Source organism: Podarcis gaigeae (genome assembly GCF_964106915.1).
Source record: "Podarcis gaigeae genome assembly, chromosome: Z".
Taxonomy (NCBI): Eukaryota; Metazoa; Chordata; class Lepidosauria; order Squamata; family Lacertidae; genus Podarcis; species Podarcis gaigeae.
Window position 1 is genome coordinate 2,150,456 of NC_139691.1, and position 19,238 is coordinate 2,169,693.

Below are 19,238 nucleotides of genomic sequence, written 5' to 3' on the forward strand. Positions count from 1 at the left end.
CTTACGTTCTCTCAGCACGGTTGCATGTTGAACTAACAGAACTATGAAAGTTGTCATGCTTAACTGACTAGCAGATTCCAACTAAAAATCAGGAAGAGCTTTCTGGAGCTGTTTGACAGTGGAACGGTCTCCCTTGGAAGGCGGTGGGTTCTCCTTCATTGGAGGCTTTTAAGCAGCAGTTGGGTGGTCACATCTCAGGGATTCTTAACTGTGATTCCCGCATTGCATAGGGTTAGACTATGTGGCCCTCAAGGTCCCTTCCAAACCTACAACTCTTCGATTTTATGGTGAGTACAGAACCCAGCACAGCTGTCAGTAAGGCGAAAGTCTTGCAAATGCAGTTCTCTCATTCTAGTGGGGTCAGCAACAACTCTGGTGGGGATTTATTCCAGGCTTGGTTTATGTAATGCAATGTTTTCCCTCCCTCTCTCCCTCTGTCGTTTTGAAAGCTGCAACCAAATAGCAAATACAAAACAAGCATGTGCCGTGACCTGCGACAGCAAGGCGGGTGTCCACGAGGGACCAACTGCACTTTTGCTCACTCTCAGGAAGAGCTGGAGAAGTAAGTACTGGGAAGTGGGGGAGGAGTAGGAACTCTCCCTCAGCTGGTGGATGCGCTGCAACAGAGGCTTGATGCGCAGCTTTCCCTGAATGCAGGGATGGGCAGCCTGCTGCCCTCCAGGTGTCATTGCACTCCACTTCCAATTGGCCCCAGACCAAGGAAGGTGGAAGTGGGTGGGTGGGGAAATATTGCAGTTCAATAATACCATGTGGATTCAGCCCAGATGGCCAATAAGATCCAGACTCCAACTGCGACACAACCTCAACCAGCAGGTAGTTGAGGGGTAACACACACACACACACACACACACATATATATATATATATATCCACAAGCATTTATAGGTTTACAAGCAAAGGGGTGGCTGTGTCCATATATGGCAGCACTTCCTTATACTGGCTTCTACTGGCTTAATCTCAAGGCACAGCAACTTTCTTATTTTCCACTCCTTTCTTTGTCCTTAACCATTGTAGAAGTAGCTTCTACATACATGTCCCGTCCTTCTCTCAGTTTCCTTGCAGACAAAACCTTCACTTCACTCAGCCATTTTCACATGCATTTCAATTTTCTTTAGTTTTTAAATCCCTTTTATAATTTTATTTTCCTACACACAGCTTTCCCTTAATGCAGGGATGGGCACCCTGCGATCATGCAGGTGTTGATGGACTCCACTCCCATTGACTCCAGACCAGGGAAGATGGGAGTGGGTTGTCATCCAACAGCAGTTATAGTTCCCACATCCCTGCCTCTCTCTGTGGCCTCTTGTTCCATCCTGAGAGGCCTCCTTTTGTTCTGAAGCCATGCCAACATCTCAGTGTGAGAGTAATTCCTGATCTCTTTTGCCTTTAAGATGGCAGTTATGCTTGGAGAAGGAAACATTTGGCCCTCCAGAAGTTGCTCAACTACAACTCCCATCATCTTTGGCTACTGACCATCAGTTGGGGGGCTGATGGGAGTTGTGGTTCAGCAACATTAGGAAGGCCAAAGGTTTTCTACACTTGCGCTAGCAGGTCTATTTAGCTGGATACCACACTCATATTTCATGTAAATATGTTGACGTCCCTTCCTTTGTCAATGCCTCCCCCTGCAAAAAAAGTATTTGGCCTAGCTAAATCATGAACTTCTTTAAATGATAGCAAGCTTTCCAAAATGTTCAATCTCATCTTCATTTATCTCATAAGTTTAAGAAACTAACATTACTTCCTTTGCTATCTAATCAACTGGGTTTCCATCAAATTCCTTATCTGTGCAGTATGTTATTTTCCTGCATTGAAGAATGCACCGTAAGTGAATTTGGACAAAAATTTTGGCACTGACAAAGATAGCTTAGCTAAAAACAAACTGAAAAGTGGCAGCGATTTTTTAAAAAAATCACGAGGCTGAATAAATTCTATTCAGCATACTTAACATACCATGAGAGACAGTCAATCAATAATGATAAAGATTATCCAACAAGCTTATTACATAGCAAGAGTCTTACAAGATAATGCAAAAGATGCCACAGCATGAATTATTAAGAGTGAAAAGGCTTTAAATATGCAATTTTACAATTTTCTATCATTTTAAAAATTGAATGAACTACTAATGGATTATTTTTTTGAAATGTAAATAAAAAAAACCAGTTAAAAAAACAAAAAAACAGCAGGTGTAACGCTGAAACCTTTCTCAAATTACTTTTGGCTCTTTCAGAAACAGTCATGTAATTTGAATAGGAGCTCCCCTTGCTCAGATTTGGAAGGGGGATGGAGCTAGAGCCAGAGAACTGTGGGGCAGAGGAGGGAAGTGGGTGGAAGTCTCACCCACCTTCAGGACAACTCAAAAGGATCTAGCTTTGGGGATGGCTGATGTCCAGTCTCCCTTTGGTGTGACTGCTCCTGGAACATCTTCAGATGCTGTGGCAAGCCCTATCCAATTTATCACCATCACCATCTATTTATTTATTAAATTTGTATATCCATCCATAGATCTCAAAATAGGTCACAACATAAAAATACAAGAAAACCCCCACAAAATACATAATAACAATAATAACAAACCAATAATAATCTCCGCCTCCCACAACATGTTTAAATGGGCATTGGATGTCTGTCAGCCAAAGGCCTGGTCGAAGACCATTTTCACCTGATGCCTAAAGATGTATAATGAAGGTGCCAGCCTTTCTACCACACAGTTCCAATTTAAGAAATAATAAACGGGCTTTTCTGAGCAAGCTGAGGCCCATACAAATGTGGAAGCTGTTCTCCATATGCATGCCTTCTGGAATTGGCGAAGCTGACACACAGACTTCGGGGAAAGGACAATAGGGATTTTGAAAAAGAGTGGGAAACTTTTATATTATATTTGCAGAAAGAAAGAAAGAATATTGACCTGTTGGTAGGATTTAACTAAACGTTCACAACTTTATGGATAGGGAACAGATAATGTAATAAAAGGAAAAATACAATATTTGTAGAAAATAGCAGAATATACGAATGAGGTTAATAAATCAAAAATGGAAAGTGAGGGAGGTCCAAAAGAGGGGAGGGAGAGATGTGATGTAAGCTGTATGTTATATTTGTAATGAGAGAAAAGAAAATTAATATTTTTTTTTAAAAAAGACATATGCATGCTTTCCCAATTTCCCAGGCACAGCCCCAGAATTTCAGAAGCCGTCTCTGTTTCTGATTTGATCGCAGAATGTCTGTTTTCCTTTTCCTCCCCTCCTTATCTCGGAAAACAATTAAAAGTGGTGTGTGTAGAAACAAAAACGGAGTCTTGTTTATACTAAAAATAACATACCAGCGCCAAATGAAGGAAACGGCGAAGCTGACATAATAAAGCCCTTCCTGTAATTTTGAAGGGAAATGTCCCCTAAATTCACATGCCCGCTGCTTTATTGCAACCACAGGTATCGGCTGAGGAACAAGAAGATCAGTGCCACAGTGAGAACCTTCCCCCTGCTAGGCAAAGCCAGTGTCACGAGCGCAGTCTCCACCACGACAGGAAGCATCATTTCCATCATGGGAAGTGCGGAGAGCTCTGGGAAGATGGCACAGAGCACTAACGGCATTGTGAGCCTGGAGAGCGGCAGCCCCCAGCTGATCCCACGTTGCGCTGACCCCTCGTCCATGATGGTGTTGGAGAACGTGAAGAAAGCGGGGAAAGCTGGAGCCAATGGACAGAACACCCCCGGCTCCTTGGCAGACCCTCTCTCTGAAAAGTATGTGCCATGCTTGAAAGAAGGAACATAGCTCAGCGGCAGAGCATCTTTCTTGCAAGCAGAGGGTTCAGTCCCCAGTGGCATTGCCAGGTAGGGCAGGGAGAGTCTGCTCCCTGCCTGAAACCCTGGAGAGCCGGTGCTGCCAGTCAGTGTAGACAATACTGATCAAGATGGACCTGTTAGGCTCAGTATAATGCAGTTTTCTATGTTCCCTCTGTTTTCATTACTCCCCCATGAACACGTTGTTTTTCCATGCAGGAGGCAATTCCTCTTCTCAAAAAGGCTCCTGCTGTGATGTGTGCAGCCAGCCTGGTCAGTAGCCAGGAATGGTGGGAATTGGGGGTCCAGCAACATCTGTAAGGCCCCAGGCTCCCCATCCCTGCCGTGACTGAAAGCAAAGAGGGAATGCTTTTTAAAACCAATATTAGAGGTTTTGTTAACATGCCTAAATTTAAAAAGTTACCCCGAGATTTCTATAATCCAAGAGACAGCCTAAATTTAATCTCTCTCTTTCTGAATTTCTTCCAGCAAAATTGGTTCCCTTTCGAAGACTCCTGTCAGTCAGGTGGCAGCTACCTCAGCAGGGCCTCCTCCTCCTCCGCCTCCTCCTCCTGTGGGCACAGAGATGAACTCCATCACGCCCCAAGCTGGCCCATTTGCTGCTCGAATGCCTGTCTACCCGCCTCACTCCGACAGCCTCCAGTATTTTCAAGATCCCAGAACCCACCTCTCCTATGAACCCCAGCAGTACCCGCAAGCAGGTGAGTCACTGACAGGGCACTCAAGCAGACCTGGCCTTTTCTGTGGCCACCCCTGGATCATGGACCTTCCGAGAGAACTGGCCATCAGACCTGCTGTCCTTTAGGCCCCAAGTAGGGACAGTCCTCTTCCCTCATGATTTCAGTGGTGGCCCACATTGGTGGAGTAGAACTTTTATCGCTGTGTGTATAAAATTACGTGTGGTGTGTCTAGAGAGATGTTTTTCTCCCCCTCTCATAATACTAGAACCTAGTGGAGTCATCCAGTGAAGCAGAATGGTGGAAGATTCAGGACAGAAAGGACTTTTTCACACAGTGTGTAGCTCAAGCTTCCTCAGTTTGATGCCCCAGCACATGACTGTAATGTCTCTTCCAGCCTGGCCATGCCGGCTGGGGCTGATGGGAGTTGTAGTCCAAATCACCTGGTGGGCACCTGGGGAAAGTTGGCCTAGATGGATTGGTTTCAAAACATCAACTGAAAATGTGCTTCCTAATAAATATTGAGTGGCAGATTTATTGTTCTTTAATACAACTGTATATTACAAAGAAATGCAGGCACCTTAAAAAAGGCATTCCCTTTGATTGCATGGGAGAAAGAAGATGCAACACAGGTAACATGTAACTGAGGGCCTTCTTGGTGGTGGCACCCACCCCATGGAATGCCCTCCCAGCAGATGTCAAGGAAATAAGAAGCTATCCTATTTTTAAAAGACATCTGAAGGCAGCCCTGTTTAGGGAAGTTTTTCGTATTTAATGCTTATTGTTTTTAACACTCGATTGGGAGTTGCCCAGAGTGGCTGGGGAAACTCAGCCAGATCGGTGGGGTATAAATAATAATAATAATAATTATTATTATTATTATTATTATTACATGTGTGATATGCTATCTGCAAACAAAACTGACTCCTCTTCTTCCCCCATCCTCTTCTGGAAATATTTTATATACCCATTTGCAGATTTAGGCTGCAATTCTTAGGACACTTACCTGGGACTAAACCCCACTAAACATAGTAGAATTTACTTCTGAGTAAACATGCACAGAACAGTGCTGTAAATTGATTAATCGGGTATTTATTAAACAGTTACCAGAGAGGTAGCCGTTTTGGTATATCACATCAAAATCGACAAAGGGTCTCAGGCTTTGTCACCAGGCTTTGTAGATGGGAAAAATAAAATGTTATTCTGCTTGCACGTTGAGGAGGTGGGGGTTTTTCATCAGTGAGGTCAGAGGTAAATGAAATTCAGAAAAGTAGACAATGATAATTATTAACAGTGGTCATTCACAAAAAAATTGCATTGGTAATACAGGCAGCATCTGTACTGTTCAGATCTCACCCTCACCCACCCCTCCTCCAAACTACTTTTATACACACTTGTAGCATAGAAAACATTATACCATTTTGTTAATGTGTAGGTGCCACAAAGCTGTTGATTTATTTTTAACATTTATAGCTTACCTTTGTGCATGACCACAGGCCTCCAAAACAGGTGATTGTAAGTGGCAGTTAACAGTAGCAACCATTATTGTTCTGTAGTTAATGGCAGTGGAGACTAATGAAGGCTTTGTGGGTGAGTGGGAACCATGATGAGAAATGACCCCCTCTCCCCCAACTTTAGCAGCAATATGTTGTAAAATTCATATAGCTCATTGACTTTTGATTTCTCTTAATTATTTCTACCAATAGCCTTACTCCACTGACAGCAGCTGCCTACATTGTGGCATATAAAGAAGAGAACATTTCTGGTCCATTTAAATGTGTACAGAGGGGAGAAATTATTATTGGGCTTATATTCTGAGGAGAGGAGTGGTTTTTATGCAGCCAAGTAAGTTCTGTTCAGCTAAGCTCTGGCAGCTAAGAAGACCTGGTCAATGCATGCAGCAAAAGCAAGGTGATAGAATTATCTGTACCATTGCAGGCTTCAGGTGGATGGATGGAAGCTAATTTTAAAATAAAACATATCCATGCAAGTAGAACACTAGCGAAGTTGTAGCCTAGTCTGCTCCCTGCTGTGCCAGTTTTCTCCTTTTGGGGATATCATTATTGTTATTCATTTTTGCCTGGGGAAGCATTCAAAATGGACCTGAACATGGTACAGTCCACCCTACTTCCTAATTCTGCTGCATGTGCAGACAGGCCCTAGAACAATATGAAGTTCTAGATGATAAGCCAAGCTCAGCAAGTGTCTCTTGTTCCATAGGATACTACCCAGCACCACCGACAGTTCCAGCTGGTGTGGCCCCTTGCCTCCCTCGCTTTGTGAGGCCCAGCAATGTTCCTGAATCTGCCCTCCCATCTGCTTCTGTGCCATATGGCGACCATTACAGCGCATTCCCCCCTCGGGACAGATTGAGCTCTCCTTACCAGCCGCCGCCGCCACCACAGCCCTATGGGCCAGTCCCGTCTGGGATGTATGCCCCGCTCTACGACAGCCGGCGGATCTGGCGGCCGCAGATGTACCCAAGGGATGACATAATCCGGAGCAACTCCTTGCCTCCCATGGACGTCGTCCACCCCACTGTCTACCAATCCTTCCTGCGGGAGAGATACAACTCTTTGGACAGCTACCATTCCATGGCCTGTCAGTTGCCGGCTGACCAGAGGACGGTGCCTTCCTTGAGGGTAGGTTCCCCACTAGCCACTGGAGCTTCGTTCCTTACTGCTCTGAGGCCTCTCAGATATCCCAAACCAGCTCCTCAAGGGCCTCTGGTGCCATTTTGCCTGCAGGCAGAGACGCATTTTATTTGCCTGGGACTCTTAAACTTGCTGCATGAATTACTCTCCTGTGTGGCTTCCTTTTTGGAAGCTCCCTAGGCCGAATGGGATGATGTCTTAGAACTTTGGGGCATTTCTGCAACCTGATTTTTTTCTGTTTAAATGGTTTATGGCTCTGAGCTGAAGAGCACTCCCATACTGCATAAAACAAGGCAGAGGTGAAACAAAGCAGACATAAGGAGCAGGAGCAAGTGCATCCAACACTTGGGGCAGGGGCCAGTTAGGACCCCTTGTGACCCTCCTCCTCACATCCCTTACCCCAGTACCACACTTGAATCCATGCACACTTCTGGGTTGTAGGCTGGCAGGATACAAGGCTAGCTTCCCCTTTTGGGAAGTTGCTATTGCCTGTCTTTTGTTTAATCAGAGCAAGCTCCTGGCCAGCTGGTGAATTCCTTTGGGGGAAGTATCAGAGAGAAGCGTGTAGGGGAAAGGTTGCAGCTGAGTGGTGGAGCATCTGCTTTGCATGCAGAAGGTCCCAGGTTCACTGCCCAGTGGCATCTCTAGGTCTGAAACCTGCTGCCAGTCAGTGTAGACAGTACTGAGCTAGGTGGACCCGTGGTCTGGGTCAGTATAAGACAGATTATGCTGTGTATTTCTGATTTTAACTGACGTCACATGGTTCAGATCAGGAGGAATTTGGGCATGGTGGGAGGAGATCCAGCTTAATGCATTCCTTGCATTGCCAGCTGAACATTTATTTATTTAAAAGGTTTATGTGCCACCCACTCATGTAAAATATAAAGGCGGCCCACAACAGCATATTTACAACAGACCATGAAATAGCATAAAACAATACAAAATTCTGCATTGCCGCTGATGTGGCAGAGCACCCGCCCTGCGTGCAAAGGGTCCCAGGTTTGGCTCCCCAAGTTCAGGGAATGTCCCCTGCCCTGGAGAGCCGCCACAAGTCGGCAGAGACAATGCTGAGCTGAGTGGACCAACAGTGTGACTCCATACAAGGCAACTTCCTGTGTTCTTGTAACACAAGACTTTTGAGCGGCTAAATCTTGTGTTCCATGTGATGTTAATCGGTCCTGATCTGGCACCTTCTCCTAGGATCCTTGTGGCCACTTGAAACCCACTTACGACGACCCACTGCAGAGGAAGCCGGAGCAGTGGGCCCCATGCCACATACCAAAAACGCCTCTCGTGTCCTCCTCCACTCTGCCTGCAGCTGCACAGTCTCCTCCTCCTCCTTCCCCTCTCTTCAACGTGGACTTCAGCCGAGAAGTAAGGGACCAGAGAGCTACAGGGGTGTGGGTGGGGGAAAAGCACAGCTGCTCCACCAGATGCTTTGGCATTCCTTTCTCCTGGGGTTCAGCACATGCTCCCTCATGTCCTGCCTGAAAGCGGATGCTTCCCATGATGGCTTGGGATTTAACTCCATAGGGCACTGTGGGGAACTTGTGGCCCTCCAAATATGGTTTGGCTCCAGGCTCTCCTCCCCCCAGCAGCCAGGAGTGATGGTAGTTTGATTCCAGCAACATCTGGAAGCCCACATCTGTAGTCTAATGGCCAATGATGGTCCTGAGGCTTGGGATCTCCTACAATTTTGTTTTGATAACTTATAGTCCTGCATGGCTGCTTTGAAGAGCTGGGATGTGATTTAATCCTCCTAGGCACTTTTCCTTTTCCAAATCTCTTTCCCCACCATATACACCCATTTGCTATTAACTTCATGGAGCGGAACAATGCAGCTACCACCTCTTTCTCTTCTACTCACCCCACTCACTCCCCACCACAAGCTAATAGCATTTTGCACCAGGGCCAGTATTTAGATTGGGGAAGAATATTGAGATTAAACAACTTGCAAAGGACTATTTATCTGTTTTGGGGAGATTTTTCATAATCACAGAATTGCGGGGTTGGAAGGGGCTGTGCAACCACTGATTTCTAACCTCCAATGAGGGAGAATACATCACCTTCTGAGGGAGTCTGTTCCGCTGTCAAATAGCTCTTAACCTCCAGAAAGTTCTTCCTAAGGTTTGGTTAGAATCCTTTTTCTTGCACTTTGAATCCATTGGCTTTGTTTTATTAAGTTGCAGCCCTATGTCACAGGTTAGGATGGCTGCCTGATAAAAAGATAAACCTCCCAAATCAGGCCTACCTGCCGCCCTCCTAGTGGAAACAAAACTTCAGCAGGCACCCCGAGGTTGCTCTTACTTATCCTTGGTTCCCACCTCCCTTTTCCTTTTCCTTCTCTTCCCTTTCTGCCATGTGTTTCCCTGCAACCTCCTCATCGCAGTGAGATTGCTTTCCTTTTTTCTTCTCTTACTCTGTACAGCACAGTGTCCCCAAATGTGCACATGTTTCTGCTGCTGACATGGGAAATACACAAAAGGCCTTTGGGATGATTGGTCAAGATCTTGTGGGAGATCAGCCTGCAAATCTAACAAATGCATGTTCTTGCTAGTTAGCATGAGAGGGGGCTAAATCCTCAGAGCTGTATTGCTGATAGGCAGATGCCCAGACCATAGAAATAAAATTGGTAGAGAGGGCTCTGTGTGGTGTCATTTCCCCTCCTCTGCTGGAAAGGAAGGAACATATGGTATTTCCTGTTCCTCTCTCTCTCCCTTTTGACCAGCGTTGGGAGACCGGCAGGCCCCACTTGCTCCAACTCCAGGAACAAGCCTGAAGCTGGTTATACTGTAAATAACGAGTATTTTGGCTGCATAGTTTTTTTACTGCTGCCATTGCTGTGAACCAGTGCATGATTATAAAGCAAGTAAATATTTTGTTTAACCTACTTGACAAGCTGTTGTCTGATGCTTTGTTAAGTGGGTTAGGAAGGGGTAAGCCCGCCTGCCCCCCCCCCCAAGGTTTTACAGCCTATTTCCTATGCTTTTAATTGTGCTGCCAAGGGGTTTTGAAACTTGATCCAAACCGCAAACAAGGGCACCTGGAGGGATGATTTGCAATTAATATAGTCCCTCCTACCAATTAAAACCCACCCCACAGACCTTACCTGGTGTCTTTCTTTCCCTGCAGTTCTGCGAGAGTGCCACCAGCCAGCATAGCTCCAAGTACGAGGACGACCGCCTCTCCCATTACTCTCCCTGGTCCTGTGGCACCATCAGCTCCTGCATAAGTGCCATTGAGTCAGAGCCCAAGGACGTCATTGCCAATTCTGGTGCTGTGCTCCTGGTAAGGCAGCTTCCCCTCTGGAGCCCATTCTGCTTGGTAGCCAGGCTCAGAGCCGGTGCTGCTCCCTCTGCCAGTGGTGCGTTTTCTTAGAACCAGTTTCCAAAACATGATTCCCTTAACCTCATATTATGTCCACATGCACGAGTGCTCCCCGCCCCCAGTCTACCGCATAAGGGAAAATATATTGTCCTGAGCACTTTACAGGGTTGTTGTAAGGATTGTGAGAAGTGATTTGGATGCCCTGCCAGATGACATTTCGAAGGGAACTGCTTCTAAAAGGGTTCCTATGAGTGCAAAATGTTACACTGGGCCTTAGAATGAGCCTCCCTGCCACACCAGGCCATGCGCAGGCCAGATCCTGCATTGCAGGAAACTGAACTGGGTGACACTTTGGGCCCCTACCAACTCTACTATTCTGTGATTCTATCTCTGGGCTTTTCTTGTGGGGCTTTCCAGGATCTGGACAGTGGGGACATGAAGAGGCGGGTGCACCTCTTCGACACCCAGAGAAGGGCAAAGGAGGAAGACCCAATCATTCCGTTCAGCGATGGGCCCATCATCTCCAAATGGGGCGCCATCTCCAGGTCGTCGCGCACGGGTTATCACACGACAGACCCAATTCAAGCTACTGCTTCCCAAGGAAGTGCTACAAAGCCAGTCAGCATGTCAGGTATGGGCTGGGTTGGTTGGGAGCCTTGGAAACGATATAGAAGAGGATGCCAGGGTGGCAGGTGTGGGCGGAGGACAGGATTCTCTCTGGCCTGAGCTGAGTTTGCACCTTTCGCCTGTTGCAGATTACACCCCTTACGTCAGCACCATTGATTCAAGATGGAGCTCCTACAATTCCGATTCTACTTCATCAGCGCCTTTCAGAGAACGGTAAATGAGGGAGCACACCTCGAAGGGGGCACCTGGGGAGCCCATCCTGGTCACAGCACCTTGCCTTAGCTCAGCATGTCCAGATCCCTTGCCAAATCCCATGGAAGCAGTAGGAGTTTTCAGGCCACAGCAGTCAGTGCTAAGTTCACAGCTCCTCAGTGGTTGGACTGGGGCTTGGGAGATCTGGATTGGAATCCCCATTCAACCATTCACTGCACCAACCACCTTCTCTAAACCTAAACTACCCCACTGGGTTGCTGCAAGGATGGAGGATGCAGCTATACCTGGTGGCTAGTCAGGATATCTTGTGTTCTGCCTCCACTGTGGGAAGCAGTCTCCCTCTGAATGTCAGTTGCTGGAGAACACAAATGGGGAGAGTGGCTGTTGCACTCAGGTCCTGCTTGCAAGCTTCCCATTGGGGCATCTGGTTGGCCACTGTGAGAACAGGATGCTGGGTTAGGTGCCCCCCGCCCCGTCCCAATCCAACAGAGCTCTTGCTACATCCTTAAAAGGATTATGTGGGGAGGGAGAGAACCAGCGATTGCACCAGGACCTCATTCCAGGAAAGCCAGGATGCAAATGTAATAATAAATAAAATGACGATAGACTGGAGTGAGCACCACCTAGCCAGAGCTTGGGCTTGGGATGAGGGTGCTTTCTGACAACATTTGCCCTGCATGAAATACGATGTGTTGAAACCCCATTGTAGTCATTTCCCTGGCATTCTGCAGCGACCCCTGTGCAGACTAATTCATACCAGCCTGTTCAGTTTGAGGGTGGGGGAGAGAGGTTCTTTGCTGGGCATCATTTTCCTGCAGAGAGGAGGGAATCCTGGGACAGGCCAGTCAGCTGGGAATTTCCTTTCATCCTTGTACCTTTCTGTGCACCTTCAGAAGCTCTGAGGATGAAAGGAAACCCCTGGTTGGCAGGCCCATCTGAAGAGCCCCCTCTGTTTCCTTCTTCATCAGAGGTCCAATGTCACGCTTCCAAGCAATGTGCAGGGAGCAACTTCTAAACCTTCCTTCTCTTTCAAGGGACCGGTTCATCCTTACAGATGTGTCTGCCCCAAGAAAGCATTCTAGCACTGGAGATCTACTGAGCATCGAACTGCAGCAGGTATGGCTGATCTGGCAACTTTGCCTCCTGCTCTGGGATTATTTGGGGGGGGATAGAGAATTTACTGAGGGCCGGCCAGTCTGTTGAGCATAGTCCAAGAGCTGCAGGGCGGAGGGAGGAATGGAATAAGTGTTGCTTCCAACCTGCCATTTCCTCTGTTATTCTTCCATGTAGGCCAAAAGTAACTCGTTGCTGCTTCAGAGAGAGGCCAACGCACTTGCCACGCAGCAGAAATGGGGCTCCTTGGCAGAAGGAAGCCCCCTCTCTTTGACCCTCCTAAGCAATGAAATCAATCTGAGAAACGGCGAGGTAAAAAAAGTAGCTGAGCTGGGTGGAGAAGATACTGAAGGGAGGGACCCCTTTTACAATACAGTGGTACCTCGGGTTACAGACACTTTGGGTTGCAAACTCCACCAACCTGGAAGTTGTACCTTGGGTTGCGAACTTTGCCCCAGGTTGAGAACGGAAATCGCGTGGTGGCCGCATGGCAGCAGCAGGAGGCCCCATTAGCTAAAGTGGTACCTCAGGTTAAGAACGGACCTCCGGAATGAATTAAGTTTGTAACCCAAGTTACCACTGTAAATTCATTACAGAGTCTGGAAGGAGACATCAGCGGTCATCTAAACCAACCTACTGCTGCTAGGCAGGAAGACCACTGCTACTATCTCCCTGATACATGACTGTCCAACTTCTGCTTTAAAAAGCTCTTCTAATGAAGGCAGTCTGTTCCCCTGCTGAGAAGCTCAGGACCATCAGGAAGTTGTTGTTGGTATATGTATATGTATATATGTATATATGTATATGTACAGTGGATGCTCGGGTTGTGAATGTGATCCATGCAGGATGTACATTTGCAACCCGCAGCAGCACGTAGGTTGCGACTCGGCGCTTCTGCACATGTGCAGAGTGCGATTTAGCGCTTCTGCCCATGTGCGGCTGCCAAAACCCAGAAGTAACCCGTTCCAGTACTTGCGGGTTTCGGCAGGTCCGTAACCTGAAAAAACGCAACCTGAAGCATCTGTAACCCAAGGTATGATTGTATATGTATATGTATATGTATATATGTATATGAGCAGTGCTTTTTTTTCTAAAAAAATGTTTAGTGGTATTCTCATTTTCCTGCTTATGTTGAAATATAGCCCCTCAATGATGCCAAACTTAAGATTCACAAAATGTTTAGGGGTATGCATACCCCTGCATCCCCCCAGACAAAACCCACTGTATATGATAATTTCCTAGAGGCCAAGTTTAGGGCAAGTTCTCTTTGGTGAGAGAACCCCAGCAAGAGATTTAAAGTCACAAAGTATGCAGCAGAGTAAAGCATGGGAATACAGGCTGTTAGACCTTTAAAATATGCCCCTCCAAGTGAGTTCCAAAATGTCCCCTTAAAAGTTTCTTTCAAAAGTTTTTCTCTTACCCCTGCAAGGGAAAAGGCAACACATTTTGTCAATTAAAAACAGTTTGCTTACAATCTCTCCAAAGGTCAGATTCATGTGCTTCAGAAAGTTGCACAAGCAGCAAAACTTGTCTTAGTCACAAAGTGCTAAAAACACCTGAAGGAGCATCTCCACCCCCATCATTCTGCCTGGATACTGTGGTTCAGCTCCAAGGGCCTTCTGGCTGTTCCTTCCCTGTGAGAAGTGAGGTTACAGGGAACCAGGCAGAGGGCCTTCTCGGTGGTGGCGCTCGCCCTGTGGAACTCCCTCCCATCAGATGTCAAGGAAATAAACAACTATCTGACTTTTAGAATACATCTGAAGGCAACCCTGTTTAGGGAAGTTTTTAATGTTTGGTGTTTTTAATATTCTGTTGGGAGCCGCCCAGAGTGGCTGGGGAAACCCAGCCAGATGAGTGGAGTTTAAATAAATGACGGTGATGATGATTCCTAAATTTTAAAAATTTTGGAATAGAAACTCAAGAGTGGCTTGTGAGAGCCATGCGGTTGAGCTGGAACAACCAGCTGAAACCTCTTCAAATGCTGAGCTGCTCAGGTAGACTGGAAGGGAACAATATGCTTGGTTATCTATGGACTCCTCAAGGTAAGGGGAAGTGACCTAGCTAAGCCTGGCAGGACAGTTTACTCTATGTCATTAACCCCATCATGCATTAATTAGACTTAAGCATGTTAGTTATATGAGGCTAGTTATCCCACAGTTCTGTCAAATGTTTGGTCTTAATACTTTTTCTTGTAATCTGAACCCATTGGAGCAATAGAAAACAAACTTGCTTTGTCATCTGTCAGGGGTGAGCCTGTGTAGAAACTAGCCTCCTTTCTGAGGGTAATACAATAATTTCTCCACCTGCTTATGCTTCTTGCCCCCAACTGCCACTGGCGTTTGTTTCACCCCTGGAGGCTTGGCCACAATGGGAGGCAGCCCTCAGGCTGAAAGAAGCCCCCCAACCCTGATCTTGGGGGCAGCCCTTCAGTTGTTTCTTGATTTCCTAAGCTTTCTAGTCGCTTGCCACCCAAGGGTTTCCAAGCGAAATATATGCATAAATGTAGTATACAATAGAAAAGGGGTTACGGAATCATGTAACCCATAAATATTCCATACAGCATACTTGGAAAACAAAAACTGAACACCAGCCCTCCTGCATAGCAGTAATTAAAAACATTAGCAATACAAAGACGAGCAGCAGAGCAATGCTGAGAGCCAGTGTGGCATAGTGGTTAGAGTATTGAACTAGGATCTGGGAGACCAGGCTTCACTCCCCACTCAGCCATGAAACTCACTTGGTTTCAGTGAGCTAGTTACTGCCTCTCAGCCCAATCTTATCTCAGATGAGGAGGGGAGACCCACCTTGAGCTCCTTGGAGGAAAGGGTGGGATATAAACACAATAAATAAATAATATAAACACTCCCACCTACAAATCTAGTAGATAAGCATAAATACTCAAAACTAACTCTCACCCCTCCCTAGTTCAAAAGCCAATCACACCAATCCTGTTTTTGTTTTGTTCTCTGCTTAATCTTGCCACCCCACCCAGATGTCCAGCATCAAGGCCTGCTGCTGTGAATCAGTGGTGGATGGGTTCAGGGTCCTCCAGGGATGGTCCAGTGTCTCTAAAGAGGGTCAGTGTTTTATTCTGGCTGCTCCTCCTTTCCTGCTGTTGGAAGATAGCTGTCCCATTGCTACTTCATTGTCTGTTCTCCAGCCTCCATATACCCAGCGCCTTCCATCTTTCCTTGGTCTCCAGCTGACTCGCTATCTTTGTCACGTACTCCTCTGGACACATCCCAGTTGGTCACTCTCTGTCTTCCCATGTAATGCCCAGAAGTGTTCCAGCTCCGCAAATGTCTTTGGCCTGAGAGTGAGCCTGGCTACTCTAAACTTAAAAGGAAGGGGCAACTTCAGTAAGAAGGAAATGGCATTGTGTGAAATGTGCCCATTCTTTTCCTTGGCCAGCCTGCAAAGGTCCTAGAAGGGCACCTTTTCTTCTCAAGGGGCAGGTCTCCCCCAATAGCAAGTGGGGAAAGCAGTGCCTGAGTTAGAGTTTGATTCAGCAGCATATATATTTGTCACTTCAGGTGCAAAACAGGGCAGGACCTGCCACTTATGGGCAAATCCAGGTCATGCAGTTATAGTTGGCTGCAAGGTCTTGTGCAACAGACAGGCTTCCCCAAAATGTCAATACTTTTTTCAGTAAGTGAATGCAAAAATGCCCTGGGAAAGTGTAGGGTGAGACCTGCCCTGATGCAACGGCATCTCTAACCTCCCTGCAAACAAATAGGAGAGAATGCTCATACAATAGCCAACGTTGTCTAATTTCCTTCCAAACAAATCAGGATGAATGACCAAGAAACAGGTAATCCAGAAGCACTTTCTGCCTGCAGCTGAGGGACACACTATGAGCTTCCAGTTTCTTGTATGCCTGATTCCCCATTTTCTGTGGAAACAGGAACAGCAACTACTTCTCCTTTATTTACCATTGGGGCGGTATCTCTCTACACCATGCCCTTCTCCTGGAGCACTGCCCTCCCTCCCTTTCTTTTTTTCTGAGTAATGTTTTTCTGGTTGCATAACAAAATGACATTTATCAGCTTCAGCCAAACCTGTTGAGTGGCTACACGTTGCATATGTCAGTCACATGTAAGAAGGGAAATGGAGGAGGGACACTGCCATGTAACTGAATCACTGAACTCATCGTCAAGGCTTCAGCTATCTGCGACATATCGTCTCCATAAATATGCATGAATGTACTTCTGTTTACATAGCTGACACAGGGGGACCCAGACCTTGTCAAAATGGGTTTGTTTGTTTTTAGTTTAGCCCCTAACCATTAGGTATTTTGGAAGAGCCAGGTCTCTAACTTTTATTTTATTATTTTATTTTGTAAAATTTGCATGCTGCCTGATTGTAAACACACACACACATATCAAAGCAGCCTAAGGAAAAGAAGAATTAACAATAATTTTAAGATTTTTGAAAAGCTGAAATAATAAACTAAAAACAGATTAAAACTCACACCAGTTTTCTAAATATCTGGACAGGCTTACCTAAACACAACTGTTTTTAACAGTAAAAAAAAACAAAAAAAACCAGAGATAGAGTACAGTGAAAACACCTAGAGGGAGTTTCAGGGTGTGCATGCTGCCACAGTAAAATATCAAGTTCTTTTGAATGTGGAGCAGGTGGCCTGTGGCACCTACAACAGTGCTGGTTCTGCTGATTGAAGCGGTTGAGTGGCCGTAAGGCGATCTCATAGAAATACCTTTCTTTCCCTTTCTTTAAATCAATTGTGCTTTGTCTGTTTCCCCCCACTCCTATCCTGCTTCTTAGTCTGACTATCCGGAGGACGGTGCAGACACAAAGCCAGACCGAGACATTGAACTGGAACTGTCAGCCCTCGATGCCGATGAGCTTGGTGGGCAGGGAGAGCAAATTGAGGTACATGAACACTGCCGTTTCCTTGATTCACTGAACATGCCTATGTGTCTGTGTCTTTGCATCCTGTACTATCCCAGAAATCCTGAGCTGGTGGCCCTCCTATTAAGTTTCCATGTAAAGCATGAAATAATCACAGACCAAAACTCTGGTTGAATCCCAGCCTTGCCAGACTCCCAGTTCAGACACAGCAGTGTTACTGAGATGTTCATAAAATTCTGAGTATTGATTCCCCATTCCGTAGAATTGTGTCTTGCATGAACTTTTGAGTCAAACTGCTGGTCCAGTCTGTTTACCCTGAGTGGCAGCAGCTTTCCATCAGTTCAGATCTGGGTCTTCTCAGCCCCACTTCCCTAAGTCACTTTTAAATGTAGAGGTGGAGGATTGGACCCAGGACCTTCTATGTGCAGAGCACATACCCCTAACACTGGGCCCTGGACCCTCCCTCCCCTATATTTTGGACTGGCCACAAAGAATCCCTGGTGGCTATGGCAGGGAGCTTTAGGGTCTGCCCTCTAGCCTCTCAGCTCCTTCTCAGCAAGGCCATTTATACTTCACCTTTCTCCATCATTTGTGCGGGAGTTCTGATTGGTTGGCAGCACCCCCCACTCCCACACGGCTAACACTGTCCTTCCACTTCCAGGAGATTCTGAGCCTGCAGCTTGGCATTGGCGACCAGGACGATCATCTGTTCAACGGGTCAGCTCTGGAGAACGGCCACCCTCTGGAGCAGCCTCCAAAAGAGCCCAGGCAGCAGGCGAGGCCCACCTTAGGTGAAGACCTTGCTATTCTGTGAGTGTCAGATGGAAACAGAAGCTTTCTGTGCCCCAAAACAGAGCATCTGTTGTCTCTCCTGGTGTCCCCTGTGTCGTCTGTGGCACATTTATTCAATAAGTGCACCATTGCAATGTTTAAGGCAGCTGTACCTGATCAGGACAATAGTGGCTGCTGGGAAACTCACAAAAGTGGAGGAAAGAATCTGCTTTCTCACATTATATAAAGAGTGTGTTGATCATTTCTGTGCAGGAAGAACTCATTCTTGAGCTAGCCTGCTAGAAAATCCTCACCCTGCTCTCCTTGCTGAATTAGGCATCCAGCTCCAATAATCCAGGCATGCTTTTCTTCTGAGAACATGACTTAATTTCTATGCTGGTGTAGAGCTAAGGCGAAGGGATGGCTATATAAGCCAGTGTGATTTGTAGGCCCATGGACTCCACTTTTGTGGGTTCCCCAGCAGCCACTGCTGTTCTGACCCAGTAAAGCTGTCTCAAGCACCACAGTGGTGTTTTTATTGGAGAAATCCACCATGCTTCCTTGCCGAATGCTGGCCTTCTCTTGCCTGGTCTCTTCTTTCTTACTCCTTAGACTTCCCCCACTCCAAGCCCTTCAATATTTTGGGGGCTGTCACTCCCACCAGGCAATTGATAGAAGTTGTAGTTCAAACTGTATGGCGGGCACCAACACAGAGAAGGCTCTTTTTCTCTTCCTCCCCTTCTCTCCTCCAAGGCTGAGAATCCAGTCTCTCCCATTCATTTGCAGTGGCCCTTCAGCCACTGTGATGAGTGAAGAAAGGAAATGGCTCTGAGCACTGATGGCGCTACAGCGTTTCTGGTCACTGCTGTGCTGCTAGCTTCCCTTAAGAGGCTCCAGAGTTACACCAGTGGCTCCACAGAGAAGGGAGAGGAATTTACTGATGCGGCATGCCCCCTCCTTCAAATTCTGGGTTATTAGCAGTGTGAGAGCTCAGGGTTAATGAACACAGCTTCTCCCCCCCACTCTGTCAGAACCCATCTGTTCATTATCTGTCATGATAGGTAATAAAAATAAAGAAGAAGAAACACAACTCAACTAGGGTATCAAAACTATCAGGGATAATTCACTGTCCCTTGTTTTTTTACATCCTTGGATTGCTGTGA

General features: G+C 46.5%; 1 protein-coding gene across 4 annotated transcripts in view; it reads left to right on the plus strand.

Annotated features, from left to right (window-relative positions):
• Positions 1 to 19,238, plus strand: part of RC3H2 (ring finger and CCCH-type domains 2) — a 49,034-nt gene that overhangs the window by 24,080 nt on the left and 5,716 nt on the right. For 2 of the 4 annotated variants that reach the window (XM_083721646.1, XM_083721647.1), the window contains 12 exons: positions 450 to 562; positions 3,450 to 3,761; positions 4,290 to 4,522; positions 6,719 to 7,140; positions 8,353 to 8,526; positions 10,285 to 10,440; positions 10,897 to 11,110; positions 11,235 to 11,319; positions 12,354 to 12,435; positions 12,610 to 12,744; positions 17,218 to 17,325; positions 17,966 to 18,114. In XM_083721646.1, the coding sequence (XP_083577772.1) occupies positions 450 to 562; positions 3,450 to 3,761; positions 4,290 to 4,522; positions 6,719 to 7,140; positions 8,353 to 8,526; positions 10,285 to 10,440; positions 10,897 to 11,110; positions 11,235 to 11,319; positions 12,354 to 12,435; positions 12,610 to 12,744; positions 17,218 to 17,325; positions 17,966 to 18,114 (2,183 nt within the window). The remainder of the gene's footprint in view (positions 1 to 449; positions 563 to 3,449; positions 3,762 to 4,289; positions 4,523 to 6,718; positions 7,141 to 8,352; positions 8,527 to 10,284; positions 10,441 to 10,896; positions 11,111 to 11,234; positions 11,320 to 12,353; positions 12,436 to 12,609; positions 12,745 to 17,217; positions 17,326 to 17,965; positions 18,115 to 19,238) is intronic. The other 2 variants (XM_083721649.1, XM_083721648.1) reach the window with 1 other exon arrangement.